Raw genomic sequence first — 24,817 nt, 5'->3', positions numbered from 1 at the left:
ATCTTTGCCATGCAGAAACCCAGGCTCCCTGTATTGCAACACAGCAATGGACATGGCGTAGCACGTACACACCACAAGGCAAGTGTAAGTCCCACAGGTAGTGGCCACTGTTGTTCCTGCCGGCCCTACATGTACGTCTCTTAGACACACACCCCATCAAGGTTGATGCATATACCACATGGATGTGGAGACTGTCACTCATTGGTAACATTTGATCAGACACATCTGAGACACAACATGCACACAGACTGTGGGTGCACATCAGTATTGTGGCTACAGGTCTCACTGTGACGTAGATGCCATCATCCCCAGGACTCAGGGTGTATGTGACATGTCCTAAACATATCCAACCTGACACTGTGGCCGTGACTCATGCCCATTACTGTCCAATTGCAAATCACAGTGGTAATGTGCACAACACACAAAGGATTCTGCCCCCATGTACACGTGCACAGCCTGGGAGTGGCTGCACAAAGTGCCAGACAAAAAAACAGCTGTGGCCCCCCCTAACACCCAGGGAATGCAGCCTTACATGCCATGGGACACTGTGTAGCCAATGCTGTAGTGTGGCAGGTGTGCACAGGTGTTCATGGCCAGTATATGTGTGTTGCATCCGTATAATAGTCACACTAATGAGGTCCGACGCGGGTGACAATGCGGACGCATTGCACGGGTCATGTCCGAGCCGTGCGTACGCTTTGTCATTGAATGCAATGAGGTCCGACGCGGGTGACAATGCGTACGCATTGCACGGGTCATGTCCGAGCCGTGCGTACGCTTTGTCATTGAATGCAATGAGGTCCGACGCGGGTGACTATCATGCATACGCGTCGGACAGGCATGGTCTGAGACAGGCGTACGCCTTGGCCATTGAATCGTATGTAGACGGGTGCATGTGTATATTCAAAATACGCGTTGTACAGTCAGTTGAACGAGCCGGGCGCACCCATTGGCTCTGGACTGTCATGGAGACGGATGCGGATTCAAAACTTGTACGAGTTGTGCACTGGAAATTCAGTTGGATGCCTACAACAATGTTGCAATTTCAAGTGTTCCATGAAGGTGAAGATTTGAACGATGCAGAAGGCATGTACGAGTCGTACTTTTAAATGGATTGGCCAGATTCATAGAATGCAAACGTGTTGGACCTATCACTTGGGACACATGGCACAGATTCTGCCTCTGCAGCACCGATATAAGGCTGGCTGGCCCCCAGGGAGCTCACTTGCCTGCACTACATGCTACTGGACCACATCCCTGCTACCACTGCTGCTGTCTATCCATCCTCTGGCTCCTGCTATGGCACGTACTCTGGAGAGGGCCCCAGCCTTCACTGAGGAGGAGAACCAGGCCCTGCTGGACGGGCTCCTTCAAGAGTACAGAAAGCTCTATGGGAAACCAGGGGAGCAGGTGAGTGTGCAGTCCACTGCCTTCCTAATTATGAATGTTGTCTGACTAGCAGTATGTACACCAGTGGCAAGCATTCTCAATGACTACTTTCATCCCCCAAAGTGTGTAGGTACATGCAATGAACAGTTTTCCTGCTGCTAAAGTGCATTATTGCAAGCGTAAACTATCCAGGATTGTTAACATGTCAGACATGCATGTGCTTTTGCAATCCCCATGGTTGCACTACCTGCAAAATCAGAAGGTTATACAGGAAAAATGTGACATTCTTGAGCAAAAGGTTGACGGGATTGCCTTGCGCACAACTGCATTGGAGGAGGATGTGAAGGTGCTGTGCGAGGCCACTGCAGGAAATACCAAGGAAATTGCAGTTCTTAGAGAAGGGAATAAGACCTTACAAGAGGATCTGGAAAGACTGGAACTGTTCGTATCTTGGGGGTTTACGAAAATGCAGAAGGCTCGGATATCAAAGGTTTCTTATGTAAACTTCTGGCAGATCTGTTTCAGGATAGGAGCGATATTGATTGGAGTAAAGAACTTCAAAGGGTTCATAGAGACCCCTAGAGATTTCACCCAGGGAAAAAGGCCCCGAGGAGAATTTTTGTAAATTCCTTAACCTTTTCTATCAAGGAGTTGGTGCTGGGGCGAGCATTAAAGGAACGAGAGCTAAAATATGGGGATGTCACTTACCAAATGCGTTTGGACTTGGGTAAAAGGACCTCTCAGAGACAGTGGGAGCTTGGCTCCAAAATGAATGAGTTATGCTCCAGGGGTGCCCAAGTCCAAATGAAATTTCCTGCCACGCTAAAGATAATGTGGCATAACAAAATGCACGTTATTAGAGAACCAATGGAGGTTGATGGCTTGTTAAAACAGATGGGAGACCCAAAATAGGAATAGAATATGTATATAGATGTATATAGAGAGTCTACATAGTTAAATAGCATGACACTATACACATAAGAGATACATATTGGATATCAAATGTATAGGAACGTATAACGCACAAGATATTTTTTCCTTCTTTATATTTTCTTTCTACTGATTCCCTCTCTTTTCTGCACGGCGAGACCTCGAAGACCTTTTTGCCTTAGAGATAGGGTGGGGGGTTCCCGAGGAGAGTTGGTGGGTGGGTCACGGGTGGTTGGGAGCATTTGGGAGAAAAATCAAAAATATTGTCCTCTCTCTGCTATTTGATTGGTGGTCCATATTAGTTTATGCTGATCTGTGGATTTGTGTGTGTATACAAAGGGTCGGTCAATACAAGATTGATTTAGAAGGGACTGGTAGGGTTCTAAGGATAGACAGATGATGAAGAATTTGGTGCACTTTGTATCCTGGAATGTAACTGGTCTGAGGTCTGCAAAAAAGTTAGCTCGAGTAATGGAATTTTTTAAGAGATCTGAGGCTAACGTTAGTTATATTATTGCAAGAGACGCATTTAATAAAACATGAATGTGTAAATGCCCTTAAAAAATGGTCCTGGGTGCAAGATAATATCTGTTCTGACCAAAGTAGTAACACGAGGGGGTGGCCATTCTTATAAGAAATAATGCGGGTATTATAGTAGAAAGTCATCAGACAGATTCTTCTGGGAGGTGGGCCTTAGCCAAAATAAAAGTAAAAGGAACATCTGTAATTGTTGTTAGTTATTACGGGCCCAATGAGGACAACCCTGATGCACTAATGAAATTGGAATCTTGCTTAATGTTATCTAATACCCCAGTGGTGATTGGAGGGGATTTTAATTTAGTGTTAAATAAAAGTCTGGATAGAACCTCCAAAGTTAAATATGTTGCGCCACCAAAAACCATGTTAGTACTTAAAAATATGATTAGAGAGCTTAATTTAATTGATATTTGGAGACATAAGAAGGGGGATGAGAGAGATTTCACTTTTTTTTAGCAAAAAGTATGGTCATCATTCCCGGATTGATTATTTTCTATTGAATCATGAGCTGGTATCTGGGGTTGAAATGATCAAGCATGTACCTGCTATACTTTCAGATCACTCAGCTGTTCTCCTATCACTAAAAACTCCCACTAGGAGAGGTATAACCAGGTGGACTTTGGATAGGACAATTTTGTTGGATGAAGGGGTAATTCATAAAATGAAAGAAGAGGCTGTGATATTTTTTTAAGCTAATAGGGGGTCAGCTAAACCCCAAACTATATGGGATTGATTCTTTTAAGGCCTTTTTGAGATCTATAGGTATGGGTATCATGGTGGGCAAAAAACGTAATATGAGGCGCCAAGAAGAAAGGCTTTTGGAAACCATTAAGAATAAAGAGCAATAGGTACAAAAAGCTTCCCTTGAGAGCTCCAGTAATGTGGCTTGTCTTACGAAACAATTAGAACTGTTGCAATCAGAATATCAAGGAACCCTGGATAAGACATTAACAGATAAATGGAAGGTTAGTAAACTGCAGCATTTCACCTATGGTGAGAAAAGTGGTGCTCTGCTGGCATGGAAAGCAAAGACTGATAGAGTGCGTAATCAAATAAAATGCCTTAGAGATCATATGACAGGAGACATACTAAACACTAATGTCAAAATTGAGCTGGAGGTCTCTAGACATATGTGTAAATTGTATAAGGAAGATACTTCCCCTGGGTGGGATAACATCAAAGGTTTCTTTAAGGAAATCGAACTCCCAAATTTGAGCGAAGACCAGAGGGCGACTATATAAGTTGATATAACAGAAGAGGAGATCCGACAGCAGTTTAGGAAAATGGCTAGAGGGAAAGCTGCAGGGCCAGATGGTCTTCCCACCGAGATCTATCTTAACCTCTTAGACAAGGTGGTATTAGAGCTTAAGGAACTTTTTAATCTAATAGTAAGAGATGGGAAAGATCCTCCTTTAAGTTGGGCCGAGGCAACAGTAACATTGATATTGAAACCTAATAAGGATCCCCTTTTGGTTGACTCATATAGGGCCATATCTTTGTTAAACACGGATTTTAAGGTGTTTGCGGGGATCTTGGCCACTAGAATTGCGAAGATCATTAAGGGCATATTACACAAAGACCAGAAAGGTTGTATTCCTGGAAGGCAGCTTAATGAGCTAACCTTTCAAATATTGGGAGTAATAGATCTAGCGGAAACCTATAATCTTCCTGTAACGTTGGTGGCAGTAGACGCCACAAAGGCTTTTGACCAGGTACACTGGCGATACTTGTGGGAAGTTTTAAAGAGATTCGGATTTCTACCAACTTAAGAAAGGCCGTTCAACTTTTGTATCATTCACCAAGAGCATAGGTGCTGGTAAATGGGGAGCTAACCGATTGGGTCAATATATTACGTGGAACTAGACAGGGATGTTCCCTGTCTCCACTTTTATTTAATATGTACATTGAACCATTAGCGATATGGATCAGACAAGATGCTGTTATTATTCCTTTTAGATACCGCTGGTGCGTCATTTTCTTGACGTAATTGCAGCATGAATTTTGCACCGCGTTTTGCGCCGTATTTACAAAGGGATGCATCTAGGCATATGCGTGACTTTGTAAAGCCCTGTGCCACATTATACCTGTGTCAAGTATGATGTATGCAGGGTGGGCGTTCCCAAGCAACAAAGCCTCGTAGGAGTGGCACAGTTAAATCTATCATCTGCGTCAAAACCTTATGCCTGCCTCATGGCAGGCGTAAGGGTGATGCAGTGCCAAAGGGATAGGCTAGCCCCAAGCATTGCTTGAGTTGCCTCATGCTTGCGACACAACTGCAGCAATGCGTGACTTTAGCGCTGACAGATATATCAGGATTCCAGACGTATCTGTCATGGATTGCGACATGGAGCACCATACAGTAAATGCGGCGCAGCCATGGTGTCGCAAGTAGGGTGCAGTGAAAAGTGCCCGTTCGCAGTTTTATCGCAGCGATGCAACACTTTTCATGAATGGGGCCCAGGGATGTGCCCTATCTTATTGATAGGGCACATTCCTGAACCTTTGTTTTGGCGCAGGGCAGCGCAGCAGTATTCCTTGCAGCGCTGTCCAGCACCCAAACATCTTATATGTGGGCCCAAGTATTTGCACCAATTTTAAGACCAGCTATTTTCTGGCCTTAAAAAACTGCCAGTAAATGTAGTTAGCGGCAACTTGTAAATACGGCGATACAAAAAAACCTGCCGCAACGTCAAAACATTGATGCTACGGTGGTGTTAAGTTCTTGTAAATATGCCCCAGAGTTCCTCCGTCTGAAACTCGTACTCATAATAATAATGTGTTCACAAGAGACATGTTTATGGCATTATTGAAAGATGGAGTGTCGTGGGAGGAAATTGATGGCACTGATACCAAAAGCATGTGAGAGATGTATTGGAGGTGAGGGCTGAATAGAAAGGAAGGAAGTAGGAAGGTGAATAAGAAGGATAATAGACAGGTGAATCAGAAACAGGTGGAGTCAGAGGTGAAAGGAGAGACACAAGAACAAGTGCAGATCCAACTGGACAGGATTGTGGAATATTTGCAGAGTAAAGGGTGGGAGATAAATACCACCAAGGTACAGGGACCATCTCAAAATGTGAGATTTTTGGGTATCCAATGACATTAGGGACACAGAGAGGTGGTGCCACAAGTGGGAAAATAGATTAAAGAATTTGCTGTGTCACGAAATAGGAAATAAGCTCAGAGATTCATTGGATTGTTTCGTTTTTTGAGACAGCATATCCCTTATTTGAGTGAGATTTTGGCCCCTTTGTACAAGGTCACGCAAAGGAAACATGAGTTTGAGTGGGAAGAGCAGCAACAGAATAAATGTGAGTCAACAAGGGAAGCTACACAGCATGCCTTGCATTTATGGCCAGTATGAGAGAGGGATGTTGAGCTAAATGTCACAGTCAAGGGGCAGTATGCCAATTGGAGTTTGTGGCAGAAACAAGAAAAGAAGAGGGTGCCTTTAGTATTTTGGGCAAAGAAGTTACCAGTTGCATGAGAGTGGTACACTCACTTTGAAGAGCAGTTGCTTGCAACTATTGGGCCCTGGTTGACACCGAGCAGTTGACCCTGGGGCACAATATGATTTTGAGACCTGAGTTTCCTATAATGTAATGGGTGATGAGTCCCCCCCAAGACTCATAGAATAGGGCATGCACAGGAAGCCAGCATTATTAAGTGGAAATGGTACATACAAGACAGAACCCGAACAGGTCCCAAGGTACTGCAGTGCTGTATGAGCAGGTGTCGCAGGCCCCAGTGGAAGATAAGGAGGTTTTACAGGATGTGCAAGGAGTTGTGGCAAGAGATTTGAGAAATGTTACTGCAAGGTACTGTGTATCAAGTAGATGCCCACAGTCCCACTGACTCATTGGACCGCTGGTTATGCTCAGATTGTCATCATGCCAGTTTATGGAGGAATTGATAAGAAGGGGACTGCCCCAGCCCTTTTTACTGTAGGAGGAAAGAGTGGGTTTGGCTCCACTGATAGGAACACAGGAGCCAAAGTATGGATTGAATCCCCCAACACCCCCTTCACCTACTGAGATAATAGCTACAGGAAAAGACAACATCCTAGTTGTGGTGAAACCTGGAGAGTAGAAATGGAAACATGTGTCTGCTGATAAGTGCTATTTGCGAGAGTGAGTAATGCTTGTTTGTTCTCTGTTCTTCTAGATCACAGCATGGCGTGTTTATATCCTGATTGCTCCATGTGGAGTGTGTTCAGGCGTATCCGGAGAGGACCGGGTGGGTCCAGGAATGCCCACAGCCAAGGTACTCAAACACCAGTATTAAATGCATGTTAAATTACCGAAGAGATGGCAATACATCATACACCTACATTCCAGTGAACCTGACTGGTGGACCACGTGCCATAACACGATTAAGACATAATGTTTACTTTGCACTCAGCTTTACGTTCTTGCTATGCTAGAGATGCATTGCACTTGCCTAATTTCCTTGTTATCCAGAACTGAATATATGAGTCTAGCTATAACTTTAGTAGGTGTTCCTGGGTTAACTACATATAATACTAAAGTAATAAACAAGTTTCCATGTTTCATGATGAAAGAAAAAATATATAAATGTAACTTCTACTGCTTTTGCTGAATTGCTATTAAATCGTCAGGGAACAAGAAAAGCCACTTTTGCTTTTAAAACATAACCATGACTGTACTCATTTAGCATTTTCAATATAACCGTATTTTGATTTCTATTTGTTGCTGTATGCAATGTGTGCCTAATTTTGTTTTATCCTAAAACGATGGCTTTTACTCCTATAGGTTGTGGTAATTATTAGTCAGTGGTCAAGGAGTGTAGTGTAGTGCTACATGCATTTAAATACATTGTGAGATCATGTGGGCCCATGGACTCCATGTTGTTTTAAATGACTCTATTTTCTGTGCTCTCATACAGTTGGAAAGTGGTTAAGGGATGTTTTTCTCTTCACCTGTTTTCGCTCTTCACTGCGCAGAGTAAGCTGGAACATATCGTGTGGGATGCACACTTGATCCCGTTAACAGTGTTTTTGCTAGCGAAACGTGTGGAATATACAGCTCTGCCTCGAAGCAAACACGGGGGCCTGACCAGCTTCTGTGATTGTCCTCGACACAGACCGGTACGGCCAGCTTTGCTTTTGCAATAAAAGGAAGGTGGAAAGGTTTCTAGAAATCTCCTTTTAAAAGTGCTGTATTAATAAATACACGTGTTTCCTTTTGAAAGTACCTTAATTAGTTTATTTGACTCATTTTTAGAATGCTGAGTTCCTTTTCTACATATGTTATTTAGAGGTGCAGTGGTAAATACATTTGCCTCATTTTGAGTGTTGAGTTTAGTGTGTCCTATTGTCCAAACCTGAAGCAGTGCACTTGCTGAACATGCTTATTCACAACCTGAGAAAGAAAGTTTAGCAGTGGTGTGGGCTTGTGAACATTTCCACGTATTCTTATACGGAAAGCCTTACACGCTTGTCATGGCACATCAAGCTTTGTTGACCTTAGTTGGCAATCCAAAGGCCACAATGCCTCCTCGCATTGAACGTTGCGGTCTACGATTACAAGAATACAACAAACAATTGTGCACTGTCCAGGGAAAGAGAAAAACCCTGCCGACTATTTCTCATGCCTCCACAGTGCCATCATACCCCTTCCAAGACGGCTGAAGCCTACATAAATTTCTTTGTGAAATCAAGCACATTAGCTGCCATTTCGTTGGAACAAATAGTCAATGCCATGAGTCAAGATAGTGACATGTTAAAACTAAAAGACATTACTACACATCAGTCTTGGAACAGGCACACTCGACCTCTTACCAGTGACAGGGAATACCAGAAGTTTAAAAACATCAACGATTAACTGTCCGGTACTCAAGAAGGCGTTATCTTAAGAGGTTCCAACATTTTTATTCCAGGGAGTGTATGACAGTAGATAATTGAAGTAGCCCATGAAGGAAATTGTGGAATCGTTGCCACAAAATAAGCTCTCCCATCTTGATGAAAGAGTTGAAAGAGAATTGTAGGCCTGTCATCTATGTAACTGTGTTTCATCGAAAATCACTCAACACACCTTAAACATTTCAGAGTTACCACAGCATGTATGGGAAAGAATTGCCATTGACTTCTTAAGTCCCCTTGACATGGGACATCACCTGATGGTGATTGTTGATGAATACTCCCATTTTCCACTGATAGAAGATCTCTCATTCACTACTCAAGAGAAAGTCATCGAGAGATTAGATTGCATCTTTACGACATGGGGTGTTCCTGCAATCTTAAAATCAGACAACGACCCACCTTTTGACAGTTGAAAATTCAGAGACTTTCTCAGTCACCTTAATGTGAAGCAACAGAATAGCACAACTCTCTGACCACAGGCAAATGGCCTGTTGCATGTTTCATGAGTACTCTCAAGAAAGCTGTTCAGCATGCTGTATTGGAAAAGCTTGACCTTAAAACTGTCTTGAAAACTACTCTTCAAACTTACAGTTCAACCCCTCACTCGACCACCAGTGAAAGCCCAGCAAACTTGATGTTCGGGAGAGACATGTTGACCAAGTTACCTCAATGCACCAACAGAAGATCAAGTACTAAGGAAGAAACCTGTATAAGAGACTGTGATCGTAAAAAGAAAATGAAGGCCTATGCAGAAAAGCATCAACATGCAAAAGATTTTACTTTTACTAGAGGAGATCGAGTGCTTGTTCGTCAGTCTAGAAAATGAAAATCTGATGCTCCCTTCGACGCTGAGCCATTTTATGTCGCGACCAGCAAAGGACGTATGGTGACTGCCCAATATCCTGGGAAGCCCATTAGGCGAGATTCCTCGCATTACCAGCATGTGGCTCATCGCTCATCAGGCACTGATGTCAATGTAGAGACTGGGTCTGAAAGGACAATTGAAGTCCCCTTGACTGTTGTTGTTCCTACATCGCCAACGCAGATCAGGATACTTCACTGGGGACACTGCCTGTCCCCAGTTTCCAAACACGCAGTTGGGACGTGTGATCAGAGCGCCATAAAGACTCATCGAAGAACTATGATTGTATGTATATATTTGTGAAAACAATTGTAATTTTTTATTTAACGGAGGGGAAGGTGTATTTTCGTATGAGTTAGGAATGACAGAACCCTTTTGGATTCTGATGGACTCTGTAGAACTGTGATGTAAGTGTTAGAGCATAGTGAAGTGAATGCCGGTTTATAATGTTGAGTTCATAGTTACATGCAGACAAATAAATATGTTTTATACTAAGCTCCATGTGTGGTGTAATCATTACAGGGCACCCAGGCTGGGGAGGACGCTACACATACAACATGTGAAAAGTATTGAAGCCTCATTTTTGTACTGGAAGGATCCTCTAGTACAAAACCTATGCTTAGCCGAAAGCACACACTCTTGCACCATGGTGTATTAGTGAATGGCAGCCTAAAGTACCCCAGAGCAGGGAGAAGAAGCTAAGGCATCATATTTTAGTAGATATGGTGCTGTTTTTTCTCACATTATTTGGTGCAACACAGGGCAGCAACTTTTGTTGCTTTGGTTGATAGTGTGGTTCTTTCAGGGCTGCATGAAACAGGCTGTCTGTTGAAATAAATATGTTCTTTACCCAAGAGATGCCAAGTCTTTAGAGAGGGTTCTGCCTTCAGCTCGTAGATGTCCAAAGTGTAAGAGTTCTTTTTTTCGCTGTATTCAACTATGTGTGTGGTTTACTACCCCTTTTTGCATGGCAACCTGCCCCTAAAAATGATTGGGCTATCACCAAAAGTGTCTCAAGCATGAAATGTGAGCAGAGTTTTCATTAAGCGCCAAAACTATTTAAAAATTTATATTAAACTAGAGATAATATGAGAACACTCCTTCTTAGCTAGATATTCCTAGAATATGGGGTTGACCATTTTAAAGTGACTTTCGTGGAACATTTCCTCTTATCCTTTTCACCTTCACCTGGAATTTGAATCTTTTTAACTATCTCTAAAATTCATAGAAACAAATAATTTCATTTTTGGTTATCGAATTTAAAAAGATTCATAACTATCTAACTCTGACCCTTCTACTGTGCTCGGAATGGCAGTTATGTCTCTCAAGACCTTAACGTAACAGAAACTTTTCAGTCTAATTAAAGAGCATGAAAAAACAAGAATACATATCAGGGGCATATAATATCATCTGGAGGCTTTATGCTATATTTTTTATGTGTATTTTTCAGCTACTCTGCAGGTGCTCACTACCACCTTGAATATGTAAATCTTGATTATACCTTTTAGTTAAAGGTAGGTAAACTAGGCCTCAACGCCATCTTGTTAAAAATGGATGTCATGTTCACTGTTTATTATTTCTGCTGCACGTAGCCAAGCAAGACACTGTTCTCTAAGAAGACTCTCTAGGATGGGGTCAGTATTGTATCTTTTCCCCAGCAGATTTCCACTTGTACGCAGTATTGCAATCATCAACAATGGTTGACTATTGTTTTCGTAACTAGTTAGTTATGACTTCTCCAGAAGACATTAGGTCCAAGAAGGAAGAATCAATAGTCATGTAGTGAGTTAGTGCTTAGATGGAAAAGCAGTATGATGGTCTTAAATAACCTATTCTGATCTGTTGAAAATCTATTTCTTTGCTCACACTGTGACAATTGTGCATTTTCCATGTATTTCTATGAGGAGATTTCGTATATGAACCCTTGATTTTGAGGGTGAGCCAGAATCTTTTGGGTTCGACTAGGGATGCTGTCTCATCTCTTACCAATTCTGCTTCATAATTGGGACTGTCAGTGTTTGCCTAATATTTCATATTGGATGTTAGACCTGACAGCCTTTGGGTGGTCTTCCCCTAAAAGTTTTGCCTTCCTCCGCCATGTTTTTCCTGATCTCGATTTTGTTGGCCTCAGAACTCTGTGCACTTTACCACTGCTCGACAGTGCTGAAGTGCTTGTGCCTTCTCCTTTAGACATGGTAACATTGGCATACACCTAATTGGCACATTTAATTTACTTATAAGTCTGGTAAAGTAGTACCACATGTACCCTGGACCTGTAAATTAAATGCTACCAGTTGGCCTACAGCACCTATAGTGCCATCCACTTAAGTAGTCTTTTTAAAGATGTCTCAGGTCTGCCATTGCAGTTGGTGTGCACAGTTAAAAATGAAGGTTTTGGCCTAGCAGAAGGTCAGTTTGCCAAGTTGATGGCAGTTTAAATACACATAACTCACCTCTACGGTAGGCACTAAACATCCCAGAGGGCTGGGTGCAATGATGTACTTACAAAGTTAGACATGTACTTTTTCATGTACTGGCAGAGAAAAACTCTTAAATTCATTTTTTTACTACTGCAAGGCCTACCATACCATAGGATAACATTAAGGGGCCGATTCCGATCCGGGTCGGAAAGCACTCCGACCGAGTCGGATTCGGAGTGTTTTCCGACCGAGCCGGACCCCTACAGTCCGACCGAGCGAGTACGATGCGCACGTATGCTGTCGGACTCGGTTCGGTCGGACTCCCATAGAAGTCAATGGGAGCCAGTCGTACGACGCGTACATGCGCTCCCATTGACTGAATGGGCACGTCTCGAACAAGTGCGCCCCCTACAGTGGGTACGCGTCGGTGCCATCCGTACCGTACATGCCTGTGTTGGGGAGATCCATAGGTCTCCCCCTGTGTGCGAGTCGTACAGCTGTGGGTGTCCGATTCCGGGAGCTTTTGCGAGCCGGACACTCCGGCTCGCACAGGCTGTCCAACGCGTGCATCATACTGGCTCGGTCGTGAATCGCATCCATTGCACGCCACGGTTAGCTTACGACCGAGACGTACAGAGCAGTTTGGACCAGGAAACAACTCGGTCATTGATTTTCATGTCGCTCGCTTCGTACTGGCTCACTCGTATAGTTGTACGAGTCAGCCGGAAAACACGCGTACGGCTTCTAGTTTTTCCGGCCGGATCGTGTTCGGTGCCCTTCCGACCTGGATCGGAATCGGCCCCTTAGTGAGCTTTTTACATTTAAAATGTAGTAACTTTCAATTGGGAGCAGGTACGAATGTTGAATTTAGTGTCTAAAGAAATGTAGTTCAATGGTAAAGTCAGATTTTAAGTCACAATTCTGAAAATGGCACTTTTCAGCATGGGGTTGCGGTTGAATGCTGAATCGTGGAGAAACTGAAACCTCCAAGCCGTGCCACGTCCAGAATGAAGTCCTTTATTTGCCAAGTAAGCATTTCAATCATGGTATTAACGAGATCCGAGCGGCTGGCATGCTGGGCAGTTCACTAGTAGCACAGTTGGGCAAGCAAGAGGTTGATATTTGAGTACATTGTCTCTCGTAAGCACATACTGAGACTGTACTTTCTCAGCAGTTTCGAGCGCTGTTCGATTGTGATCTTTGGGCAGTTTTGAGCCTTGCGATATGCTTGCTTTGTTTTACAGTTAATAAATATGCCAGTTTTGTTGATGTAATTGGTTTATAAGTCCCGCACATGCCGGTTGAGTAAAGTTTTGTCATTTACATTGTAGATTGTTCCACCATACAATTTCTTTGCGTTAGATGCCGCGCCGGACATTACTGATGTTCCAAGTGAATAGCTTGTCTGACAGGTTTGTTTATTGGGATATTGAACTTACCAGTTCCCATTGTGGGCTTAACATTGCCCTATTAAACAGCGCTATTTCGACAAAGTTCTGTCTTTTGTTATATTGCAGGTGAACATAACAATCCTTCGGTGATATAAAGTCTCCTTGAGGTAATTTTACAGGTTTCTAGAGGTCTTAAAGTTAGAATACACAGATGAGTGTATTAAATATTTTGTTTATATATGTTTTTTTAGAAACAGACATCAGTTCTTTGTCCTGAGGAGAACCCTGATAAGGAAACTTCAGAGGGTTCAAAAAGCGTTGACTACTATTCCAGCACCTACTGTGAAACATTAATTACATGATTTGAAAAAATAACATTGTAATCCAGGGCATTATCAAATGTTAAATGCTTAAGATCTCATCATGGGTGTTATAATTGTGTAATTTGCAGAGGTGCTTGACCCATTTATCATGAGAGCAATTCAACGAATTTCTTAATTGCATTTGTTGCAGTATCATTGTCTATTGTGGCTTGTTTAATTTGCGTTTATGTGTTGATTTATGTGGACAAACTTTGTATGTGATTTTCTGTTTGCGTCAACAAATGGTCGCATTACATTCATATACAGAACAAAAAAACAAAGTAATAAAAGGTAACTGCTATTATTGATTCAAGCAGTCATGAGTGAAGCAAAATTGCAAATGATTTGTCAGTGTTGCATTTCTTGTTTGATTAAACTTTTAGAAAGTAGGCATTTTCTTCTTCAAACCATTTGGCGTCGCCTGCCTATGTCCTGGGTAACATGTCTAGGTGTATCTGGCAGTTGGCCTTTGTGTATTGCTCCCTCACGGTGAAACATAGGGCCATGCGTGTTGGCATTACAGGTCATTTCTGACTAGATGACGGGGAGGAGCTGTTACCTACCACACTCGTTGCACCATAAAGGCTCTGCCTGAGCACACTTATAATTTATTGTGATCCCTGACAATCTGGGACTAGGGCAGGGAGGCAGGAAATTTCAAACACCTCTGGAGGCAGAAAGCTTCAGAACCTTCTTCTTCAAAGTGAGCACCAGGTATAAATATTGGGCCCTCAACCCTAACTCCTAAGTATACCCCTGGACAAATATATGACATTACAATACAAACAATTACAATGCATGCTTTTGCAACGCGGTTATTACATCGCAACTACCATTACATCGCATGATTTTACAACCCATGCCATTACAACGCATTTTTTAAAACGACCATTACAACACATTCTATTACAACTCATGCCATTACAACGCATACCATTACAACGCATAATACTTATAGGCAACAGTAGGGTAAGTGTTGGATAGTGTAGGGGTAGAAATTACTATTCCCACTCCAGTGAGTGTAATAGTAGGGAAAGTGTTGGATAGTGTAGAGGTAAAAATTACTATTCCCACTCCAGGGAGTGCAAAAGTAGGGAAAGTGTTGGATAGCGTAGGGGTAAAAATTACTATTCCAAACACAGTGAGTGCAACAGTAGGAAAAGTTTTGGATAGCGTAGGGGTAAAAATTACTATTCCCATCTACCCCAAACCCATACCCACCCTAAAACTAACAAAAATCTCCATTACTTACCTTATAATGCATTATAATGGCACGCATTGTAATGGTATTCGTTGCAATGGTATGCGTTGTAGTGACATACGTTGTAATGGCTTTCATTGTAATGGCATGTGATGTAAAGGCAGTTGCGATGTAAAGGTAGTTGCATTGTAACAGTTGCATTGTAAAAGCAGTGCAAGGTAATGACTCCATTGTTATGGATGGTTCCCCCCCTGGACCTGTGGAAGACTCAGAAGGACTGCTACTCTGTTGCCCGGGTGAACTGCTGCCTGAGTAAACGGGCTGGACCTGTAGCTCGAATCCAGGACCACCAGAGTGACTCCAAGGGCTAGTTGGCTGGCCTCCTGATCAGAGCCTCAGCGACAGAAAAGATTCCAACCATCTTGAAGCCAGCACCTGAAACCAGTTTGATGTGAGTCCTGCCCCCAAGTGGTACTACCCCACTCCTGGAACCCTTGGAAGAGGGCCTGAAGGTGCCCTGCCAGCCCAGATGCTGTCCAGTGGGCGGAACCAACGCATTGCGACATATCTTCCTGCAGCTCATCTTCTGTACTGCTGCTGCACGATGCATCCCAGACACAGGACTTCTCATCACAGCCCCCTGTCTCCTCAGAACCGTCACTGCGTGACACATCCTCAAAGAAGGACTTCGCATCGCAAGCTCATTGTCGACTGCATCCTCGACGACAAGGTAGGACTCCGCATTGCAGCTCCTCAGCTTCTTAGGCACCACTGGTGTGCAATGCATCTTTGATGCAGGACTTTGTATCGCAAGCCCCTCGTCAACAAGATCCTTGAAAAATGACGTAGGACATTGCATCGCAGCCTTGCAGCCCTTTGAAACAGCCACTGTGCGATGCATCATTAACCCAGAATCTCGCAACAGAATATAAAGTACTTGGTTAAGCGGACCTTACTTGGTCCCTGGATCCGGCCCTCGCTCCATCCAGATCGACCTGAACTTTGTCCCGGTCCTGTGTGACCAGATTACCACAGTTGGCACTTTGTGCTTCTAGGCACTATTTTTACTTACATCTTTAAAATTGCACATCACCAGTTCTACTGATTAGATTTTTGTCGATTTGGTTTCAAATAATTTTGTACATTTTACTCTATTTTTCTTGTATTGTGTTTCCCTTTATTACTGTTTGAGGTACTGTATAAATACTTTACACATTGCCTCTAAGTTACGCCTGACTGATTTTGTGCCTAGCTACCACATGGTTTAGCACAGGTTAATTTGGGATTTGCAGGTGTTTCTCCCTGACAGAGATTATGGTTGTTGTTCGTGTAGGGTTTCTTCCCCTCATGAAACAGTATATTTTGTGCATAATTAACAATGTGCATAATGAGGTTTTATGCTTGAATTTATATGTGTACACGCACATGATACTGTTGCCTTTGAAACAATTTTATTATGACTTCTTAAAGTGCATTTTCTTCGCTTATGCCAACTAGGTCTCAGGTAGGCCTCAACGCCATCTTGCTTAAACTGGATGTCACATTCACTGTTCATTATTCCTGCTACACACAGTCAAGCAGAATCATGTTTATTTCATATTGACACTGTTCACGAAGGAAACTCTCTAAAATGAGCTCATTATTGTATCCTTCTTAAGGTTTCTTCTGCTTGCATGCAGAATTGCATTCAATCATAATAGTTACGTTTTTTTTGTCACTATTTTGTTCTGACATCTCCGATTGATTTTAGGTCAGATAGGGGCTGAACTAATATTTAATATTGGAATAGTGCTTAGGTGGTAAGGCTATGTAACACTGTATGCTGCTCAATAATTTTGTGATTTGAATTACTAAAATGTATTCTTTTGCTCACATCATGATATATCTGCACTTTGAAATGTATTCCTATCAGAATATTCCCTATATAAACCCTGTCATTTAGGGTGGAGACAGAATCTTTTGGGCTCTACTGGGGATGCTATCCGTTTTCTTACTGTTTTTGCTGTAAATTTGAGACTGAGGGGCTAATTCGATGGCCGGCGGACAACAGTCCGCCCGCCATCGTTGTGCTGCTGGGACCGCCCGCCAGAAGTGCGGTGGTCCCACCACACATATTAGGATGCGCTCGCCATACTGGCGGGCGCATCCTGGGCTTTTAACATTGCGGTACCCCCCAGTGCAGCGATACCCACCCATTCCCCGCCAGCCTTTCCAAGGCCTTTCTGACACCCACATCCTGATTTGGAGGACGGTGCCTGCTAGGCACCGACACCTTTTCAGGGGCCCTGAACCATCCACCAGGCAATCGATGCGATTGCCTGTGGTGGTGAAGCGGCGGACGTACTTTGCGTCTGCCGCGGTACCCACCGCCATCCTAATTTGGCGGTGGGTAATAGGCTTGGTGATGGCGGAAGGACCGCCACTGCCGGCCCGGCAGTGGCGGTCCTTCCGCCATTATAATGACCCCCATTGTATTTTCCCGTTTTTGCAATTTTTCTGTAGTGATGGCCTTTATGGCAATGATTTACTCACCTGCATCTGTCCTTTCCAAAATGACTGTAAATTTTGCTTTTGGGTTGTACCTTCTCTTGGGACACGTTGCCTCATGAAATTGAGGTTTACATCAAAAACAAACTGAAATCCCCCCCCCCCCCCCGTACTATTGAGGCTAATTTCTGTGGTGTAAGATTTTAGTTGTACGTCCTCACTCACAATGGCAATAATTGTATGCATTTAACTGAGATTTGCTGACTAGCACTTCGTTATCTTTGTATTGTACCATTTTGATTTTTTTCATAAATCTTCATAAATTTCTAATTGTGCCCTAGAACTCACTTATAGAGTCAGTCCTTTCTTATTTGACTGTAGCTTTTGCTGTTTTGTACCTTATCTTAGGGACACATTGCCTCATAAAATTAAGTTTAAAACTGTCTACTGGGCCTGCTTCTGAGGTGTAAGATTTTAGAGGTACAGTGAACCCACAATTCTAAATGTAGAGGATTTGAGGTCCTTTCTTTTCTCTTTGAAGGCAGGTTGGAAGAAAACATTTCACCATTGGATCAGTAAGTGATCACAAAATGGCAATGTGTCTTATAAGAATGCTACTCACTCAAAATTAATGACAGAAATGTATTTTATTGATTGGAGTAAGTGCAGTAGCCTTCATCAACACAGATATACACCACTAATGTATAACAAAAGCAAATACATATGACAGAATGGTAAATATTTACAGCAAGTAAAACACAGTATTCAGGGTGATAATTTGCATAAATCAAAACACAAAATTCGGCATCAAAACTTACAAGAAAGTGATAGCTGAGCACTTTTGTAACCAAACTGAATTGTGCCAAGTGGGAAGGAAGCTTACGTTTTCTATTTGGAGTGAGCTTGCTTGCCAGAGAATAAAGGTGGGGTGAAAAGGTGGAATGAATTGAAATGGCTTAACTGAACAGCTAGACGTAAACCATTTCTAAAAGAGAGAAGTTCTGAAACAAGATGATTAATATTGAGATGACCTAATCAGATGGTCAGCTGGGAGACCGTAAAATGAGAGTGGTCAGAAAAAGATAACCCATTAACTGTAAGCAATGAGATGAGCAATAGTCACATGGCCAGTGTATGATGACTAGCAGTTGAATGATTAGAACTGAGATTGTGGGTACACCACCATTGAGATGTGATATGTGAAAGTGCTGGTCAGAGTGAGATGGTGAGGACGAGATCTTAGAATAATGTAGTTTTTGCTGAGATGGTCAATTAAAGGTTAGCAGTGAGTTAGTCAGTGAGAACAAAAGTAAATGTTTTGATGATTTTTCAGTGAGATTGTCAGTGGGGAGATCATTTAATAGATGATCAAGACTAAGCTGGTCACAGTTAGAAGTTACAAATGAGATAGCCAGTAGCCATAGTCACTTGTGAGGTGATCTGTGGGGAAAAGTGAATGACTAGATATTTAGAGTGAAATGATCCATTGTACAAGTGAAGCAGGTAAACACATTCAAACATATGAATGTCTGAGATGTGCATAGAGGGCGAAGTATGACACAGAATTGAGGCGAAAATTAGGAAATTGAAATATTCAATGTAAGATCACAGAAAATGGACTAACCATGCAGGCTAAATATATTTTTCTGTTTGGTTGGGAACAATAGAGACACTATTGGTTAGTGCAGAGTTAGAATTCTAATATTGAATAAAGAAAAAAACAGTAAAATTTCATATGCATCTATAAATCCAGCTTTACAGGGCTATGTGCATCAAGGAACTCTGGTGTCGAGAACTTTCGACACCAGCCATATTCATTACCAACCGCAGACAAGCTAAGACTTGTGGTCAGAGAAGAATCCTTGAGCAAGACAATGCACAACATATTCATCGTAACGTACACACCGCCAGATCTACCAGGCTCTGGATTGAAGATCTTATGTTATAAAACACAAAAATGATATATCAGAACCCACAAATAGTTTGAATTTACAGCATACATTTTAACAAATTTTTCGAAATTTTCCATCTTTCCAGACACCTGAATGCAACTTATAAATGCAGTACACAAAGCACTACTTCCTAAGGGGTATTTCTTGTATTGCAGATGTTCGAAATAAAATATTTTGAAACCCACTTTAATGGCACAGTGTCCCAATCAGGAGGTAGACTTCATGGAGGGCCTAATGGTGCCTCAGTCTCCTTCCTTGAGAAGAATGACTGACTGGTGGAAGGAGGAAGCCCTTTGTCCTCTCGCCTAATTACCACTAGTAGTTGTAATTAGAATCTGCAGAGAATGTGAAAGGAGAGACACTAATTCCAGGTGAAATCAGAGAGGGAAATGGAGAATAGTGTATTTCAGAGCTTTGAATTCCAGACCTTGGACCCATTGGTTTGGCCTACCAACTGCATGCTTTCAACAAGCATATTCTGTATTTGCCTAAGAAGCAGTGAAACACTGTTGCCCTGATTAACGTATAATATACAGAATAAACAAAAGCTAGAAAGGAAAATGGTGGACAGCTAAGGCACTACTATTTTATTTCACTGACATGGGATTCCAAATGCCATCTGAGAAAAAGAATGATAGTTATCACTCACTGGATCCAACCATTGACACTAGAAGATATTCACAGCTGGTGTTCATGCGCCCCTTAACAACCCCTACATCGAAGTGTCTCTATGTCATACAGACCTCTGTTTTAGGCATTGGTTGGTACTTGCAATGGGAGATAGTGTTCCTGTCAAAAGCGTCAATTAGATCATTTGCTGTACCTTCGACTGATAGAATTGTTTTTGTATAGTCAAAAGGATCTTTGAATTTACTGATAATACAATATAAAATAAACTGATGCTGCATCTGTGCTAATTTTTCCTTCACTTTACAGTGGTGGCAATGGCCTCATGCACCCTTTATTTGAGTTTAGATTTAGTGACTGGGATGGACAGGTTGGCAGTCTCCATTGCCAAAAGATTCACATCCTAGTCACTAATGACCTTCACTCCTAACTCATTTTTTCCTTCTACCTCAAAGATGGCAACATTACAAATATATCACTTGTTTACAAATGGCCGCCCTTCTGGTTAGTCAGTTTTTGCCCAGGTGGCAGCTATGGCTGATTCTGCGGCAGTAGCAGTAGACCTTGTAGAACCGGCAGTGGCAGGTAGCACAGGGGTTGCAGCAGGGCACGTCCCCCATGCATAAGTCCAGAAGTTGTGCACACCTTTTAGGGGACCGTTCCTCCCTGTCTGCTGCTTCAAGGCTATACGATATCACCTGCAGAAGAGTAGAAGAAAAAGTATTAGTGCTGTCATCACCAAGTTGAGGCAAGCCCTGAAATGGAGCTAAATACATTTCAAGCGGAAGTCCACATTGCTCGAGAGTTCAAGGGGAGACTGCGCCACATCACCTGCCTGTGTCTCCTGGCAAAGATCGGGAGCACGGGGGTAGCCGGGGCGTGCAAATGTGGCCAGTAACACTCTAAATTACAAAATGCACACCTTTGGGTCCATTTCAAGTCTTGTGAGCAGGACGTTGAAACAAAAGTGTTAGATGGGATACATTCAATACTTACTCACCACAAATTACGGCAGCCTCTTTTGTGTATTGCATTTAGAACAGTAAATAGGGATGTATTTAGTCGTTAATATGAGGGGGATGTAAGTTTGAGATTTCCCAACAAACAATGCTTCACCGTTTTTTTAAACCAGTCCACCTCCATCCCTCCCCCAGCCCGAGCCCGGCATGAAGCAAAATTACTGAGTAATAATGTCCAACTCTGTCCCAGGAGCTGCATCTGCGTTTCTTCACAGCCACCATGGGTCACTGCCTGGTCTCTGATCTTTTCAAACTGCCAATATATTTTGGATAAATGTTTTATTGAAATCACTCAATACCTAATCTTGGATGCATTCCTTTAAATGTACTGCCCAAGGGGAGGTGTGCTCTTTGTAAACTGATACTTCAGGCTTTCAGAGAACTCTTGGACACCTCTTAGCCAGATGTGCCATTCCTGGCATTAGCAAAGCTGTAGTGTTTTGGAGAAACTGATTTCTGCATCAGCACAGTCTGCTCATCAACATCAACAGCTGATTTTAAGTATATTTTGCTATTTAAAGACGCAGCAGAAAGCCAAGTGTCTGTTTTCACCTCTCGAAGCCTGTTTTAATCTCAGCATTGGCTCAGTTTGCCTTTCTACAAAACTACAAAAAGGAAGGCGAAGGCAACTGATTTTTTTAGGGCCTGAATTGGGATGAAGGAACTTGCTCTTGTATCTCCAAAAGCACTACTTGCATCTACAGATATTCAGTGACTGAGGATTAGCAGTAGCCATACACTGTTACATTTGCAAATGTGTCAGCATCACAAGTGGAGACTGGAACTCAATTTACAGCAGTCACCCGAACATTAAATGTGACGCATTATCTATATAGCAATGTGAACAGGTCGAAGGTTTAGCACACCCGTGATTGCTCTTGTGCAAGGGACGCTCTTCTTTGACTTCAACACAAGGTGGAGCTTTGAACTGAGCCTATCTGGCAGGAAGGTATGAGAGAGAGTCAGAGGCTACTTACAGAAACGAGGACTCATAGCCCTCCCCAAAACCAGTGACTCCTGAGCGTCAGGCACAAGTTGCTCTGCACTTTACATTTCGCTGGCTCTAATATTAACCTCAGATCATGTGACAACTTTAGCCAATCCTACTTTAAAACCAACATTGCATGACTTTGCAACCATACAAATAACTCCAAAGAGAAGTGATCAGCATAGAAAATAAGGAGTAAATACGGCCAGTGACTGCTGAGTGATTACAGTCATGTAGGTGAACAGTGTAGAAGTTGAGTGAACACTGGTAAATGTGACAGGACATGCATTAATATGATCCATACAATCCATATTGCACTTTGGGTGACAAATTGGGGGTTTCTGGTAGACGAGTCTGCGGGGGAGGTAAACAGCAAAAAACACACAGATAATCGACGGAATGCAGAGCAATTTCAGAAATTCACCCCCAGTCAAAAGATCTGGGTTAAATCCATTGTTCTTTTGCTCACCATGCCACCCCAGTTTAGACCCAGCCATATGCAAATCATCCTTGACCCTGTGCCTCATGGGAACAGTCCAGCCCAAACTGCCAAGCCAGGTCCTTCCTGGACCGGAAAGAAGCATCCTGAGACCGGTTTCAGGGTATCACCCCTCATCAGCCAGGCTAGTTTGAATCCAGTTGCACAGTAAGCCAGGGACCCACGTCTGGGCAGACCCAGCGCACAAAGGGCGAGAATGCAAAAGACACACAGATGATGGACGGAATGCAGAGCAAATCAAACATTCATTCCCATCAAGAGATCTGGGTTAAATCCATCATTTTTTGCCCACCATGCCAGCCCAGTTTAGAACCAGACTTATGCAAATCAGTCTTGACCCTGTGCCTCATGGGAAAAGTCCAGCCCAAACTGCCAAGCCAGGTTCTCCCCGCCTGGCCTGGCAGTTCGGGCTGGACTGTCCCATTGGGCGCAGGGTCAAGACTGATTTACATATGGGTGGGTTCAACCTGGAATGGCAAGGAGAGGAAAACAATGATGGATTTAGGCCCAGATCTCTGTACTGGGGTGAAAGTATGACGCTGTTCTGCATTCTGTCCATCAATTGTTCTTTTTGCATGGGGAGGTAAGGAGGGCAGGTCCTAAAGTGAGTCTGTGATTGACAGTAATCCTTACAACTGATGAGGCACTTTGAGACGTGTTTTGGCAAACAGGACAGTACGCCGGTGCACTAGGACAAAAATGCACTAAGCACCAGCACAAGTTAAGGACAGGAGGGTGGGAAGGTCAAGATGAAGTTTATCGGAGTGCAAACGATAGGGAGGAGCATAACAATAAGCACATATGGAAATCAGTCTTACCCTGGGGTTCAGGAGGCTGTAATCACTCTTCGGTTCTTGAACTTGTTCAGATGCGGTCCTGGCAAACTCTTGTCTCGCTGAAGTGCCTGCAATATTCGGAGATGCACAAACAACTCAATATTAGTAGCTCCCTGCTTGACTCGGTTCAGTTTCAAACTATTGGGATTTTGGTAGCGCATAAATGTAACAAATCACGAGCCTCAAAGGTGTAAGTAGATGACAGTGGATTTTTTTTTAGATCACAGGTTTTCAGTTTTATAGACATACTTATTCTTAGGGTATTCACGGTAACAATAACATTTTTAACACACATATTGTTAATATAGAACTCGTGCCATTACAGATGCTCGTCTCAACTTCGGATATTACTTATGTTATGTTAATTAAGTTCAGATTGGGTCAGAAACCCTGAGGCCCTACCAGTCTTGCAGAGCATCTCAATACTAGCTAACTGCAAGATCCACTAGTATTCCATAAACTACTGAAAACCTGCTTACTTCCAAAGTCTTCCCACTCTGGGGCTTGTTAACACCCATTTTGTTCTCGGCTTTAGTTACCTTTTCTGTTATTGCGGTCCAGCACCAACATACAGGAGGTAGGGCCATAACTCTGTAAATACTTTAAAATAAATAAAGTATTCTGAATAACCTATGCTAATCTCAGCATCAAATAAGCACGGATTGTGCAAGTCTATGATTCCCAAAGAGTACATAGCTACTGTGAGGAGCACAGAGAATAAATGAGAGAGCTACCCCCATTAAAGATATGACAGAGCAGGACACACACACTCTTCGACTTAGGGCATCCCACTGCTATCTGAGGCGGGTGACTGGTCATAGTGTGCTCACAATGCGCAACTCACTGACCCCCACTGAAACGACTGCCAAGGAGATAGCCAACTGCAATTATTGTGATTTAATCAAGGGCATAGCCTTTTATTCACATGGTTACAACGCATCAGTGAGGAATGATAACCATAGTTAAGCATTCATTATTGTTATAAGAATACAATAAGTTCGGCCAAATACATTGTTATGAGAAGGCAGCACGTAAGATCAGCAAAACAGCTCACGATTATGCAAGCAATAAAACAATTGTCTCCACCCATTACAGCGCAACACTTCAGAGTGCACTTGCAAGATCAGCGCAAGCCATTATAGTTCAGAGAATGCAATACATAAGATCGGCAAAAACAGCTCAAAGATTGTGCAAGCAATAAACCAGCTGGCAACACTTAGGAATGCAAAAGTGCCAGCAGAACCCTTTTCCATATCGATCGCCCATGCCCTCAACCCAGGGCATCCGGGGCATACCTTTGCAGCAACTTCCCCTACATCACTCAGACGGATAGGAATACCCGCAGTTCCACATATACCAGGGCACCGCATAGCGCTCCATCCCTGCCCGCACAAAACACCCATCCAAGGTGTAAGTTCAGTAAATCATTCCACATT

At 42.8% G+C, this 24,817-nt stretch overlaps 1 protein-coding gene and 1 long non-coding RNA gene across 3 annotated transcripts in view; one reads left to right on the top strand and one right to left on the bottom strand.

Annotated features, from left to right (window-relative positions):
- The window catches only part of LOC146773101 (uncharacterized), a 131,418-nt gene that overhangs the window by 14,471 nt on the left and 92,130 nt on the right, over positions 1–24,817 (top strand). The window contains exon 2 of the long non-coding RNA XR_014972250.1: positions 7,021–7,119. This is a non-coding gene — a long non-coding RNA (uncharacterized LOC146773101). The remainder of the gene's footprint in view (positions 1–7,020; positions 7,120–24,817) is intronic.
- Positions 18,119–24,817, bottom strand: part of AGRP (agouti related neuropeptide) — a 72,774-nt gene continuing 66,075 nt past the window's right edge. For both annotated transcript variants that reach the window (XM_085636785.1, XM_085636786.1), the window contains exons 4-5: positions 23,364–23,449; positions 18,119–20,737 (exon numbers count right to left, since the gene is read on the bottom strand). In XM_085636785.1, the coding sequence (XP_085492911.1) occupies positions 20,549–20,737; positions 23,364–23,449 (275 nt within the window). In that variant the 3' untranslated portion in view covers positions 18,119–20,548. The remainder of the gene's footprint in view (positions 20,738–23,363; positions 23,450–24,817) is intronic.

This window comes from Triturus cristatus, chromosome 12, assembly GCF_964204655.1.
Source record: "Triturus cristatus chromosome 12, aTriCri1.1, whole genome shotgun sequence".
Taxonomy (NCBI): Eukaryota; Metazoa; Chordata; class Amphibia; order Caudata; family Salamandridae; genus Triturus; species Triturus cristatus.
The sequence above is the reverse complement of the archived record's forward strand: the minus strand, read 5'-3'. Positions and strand labels throughout refer to the sequence as shown.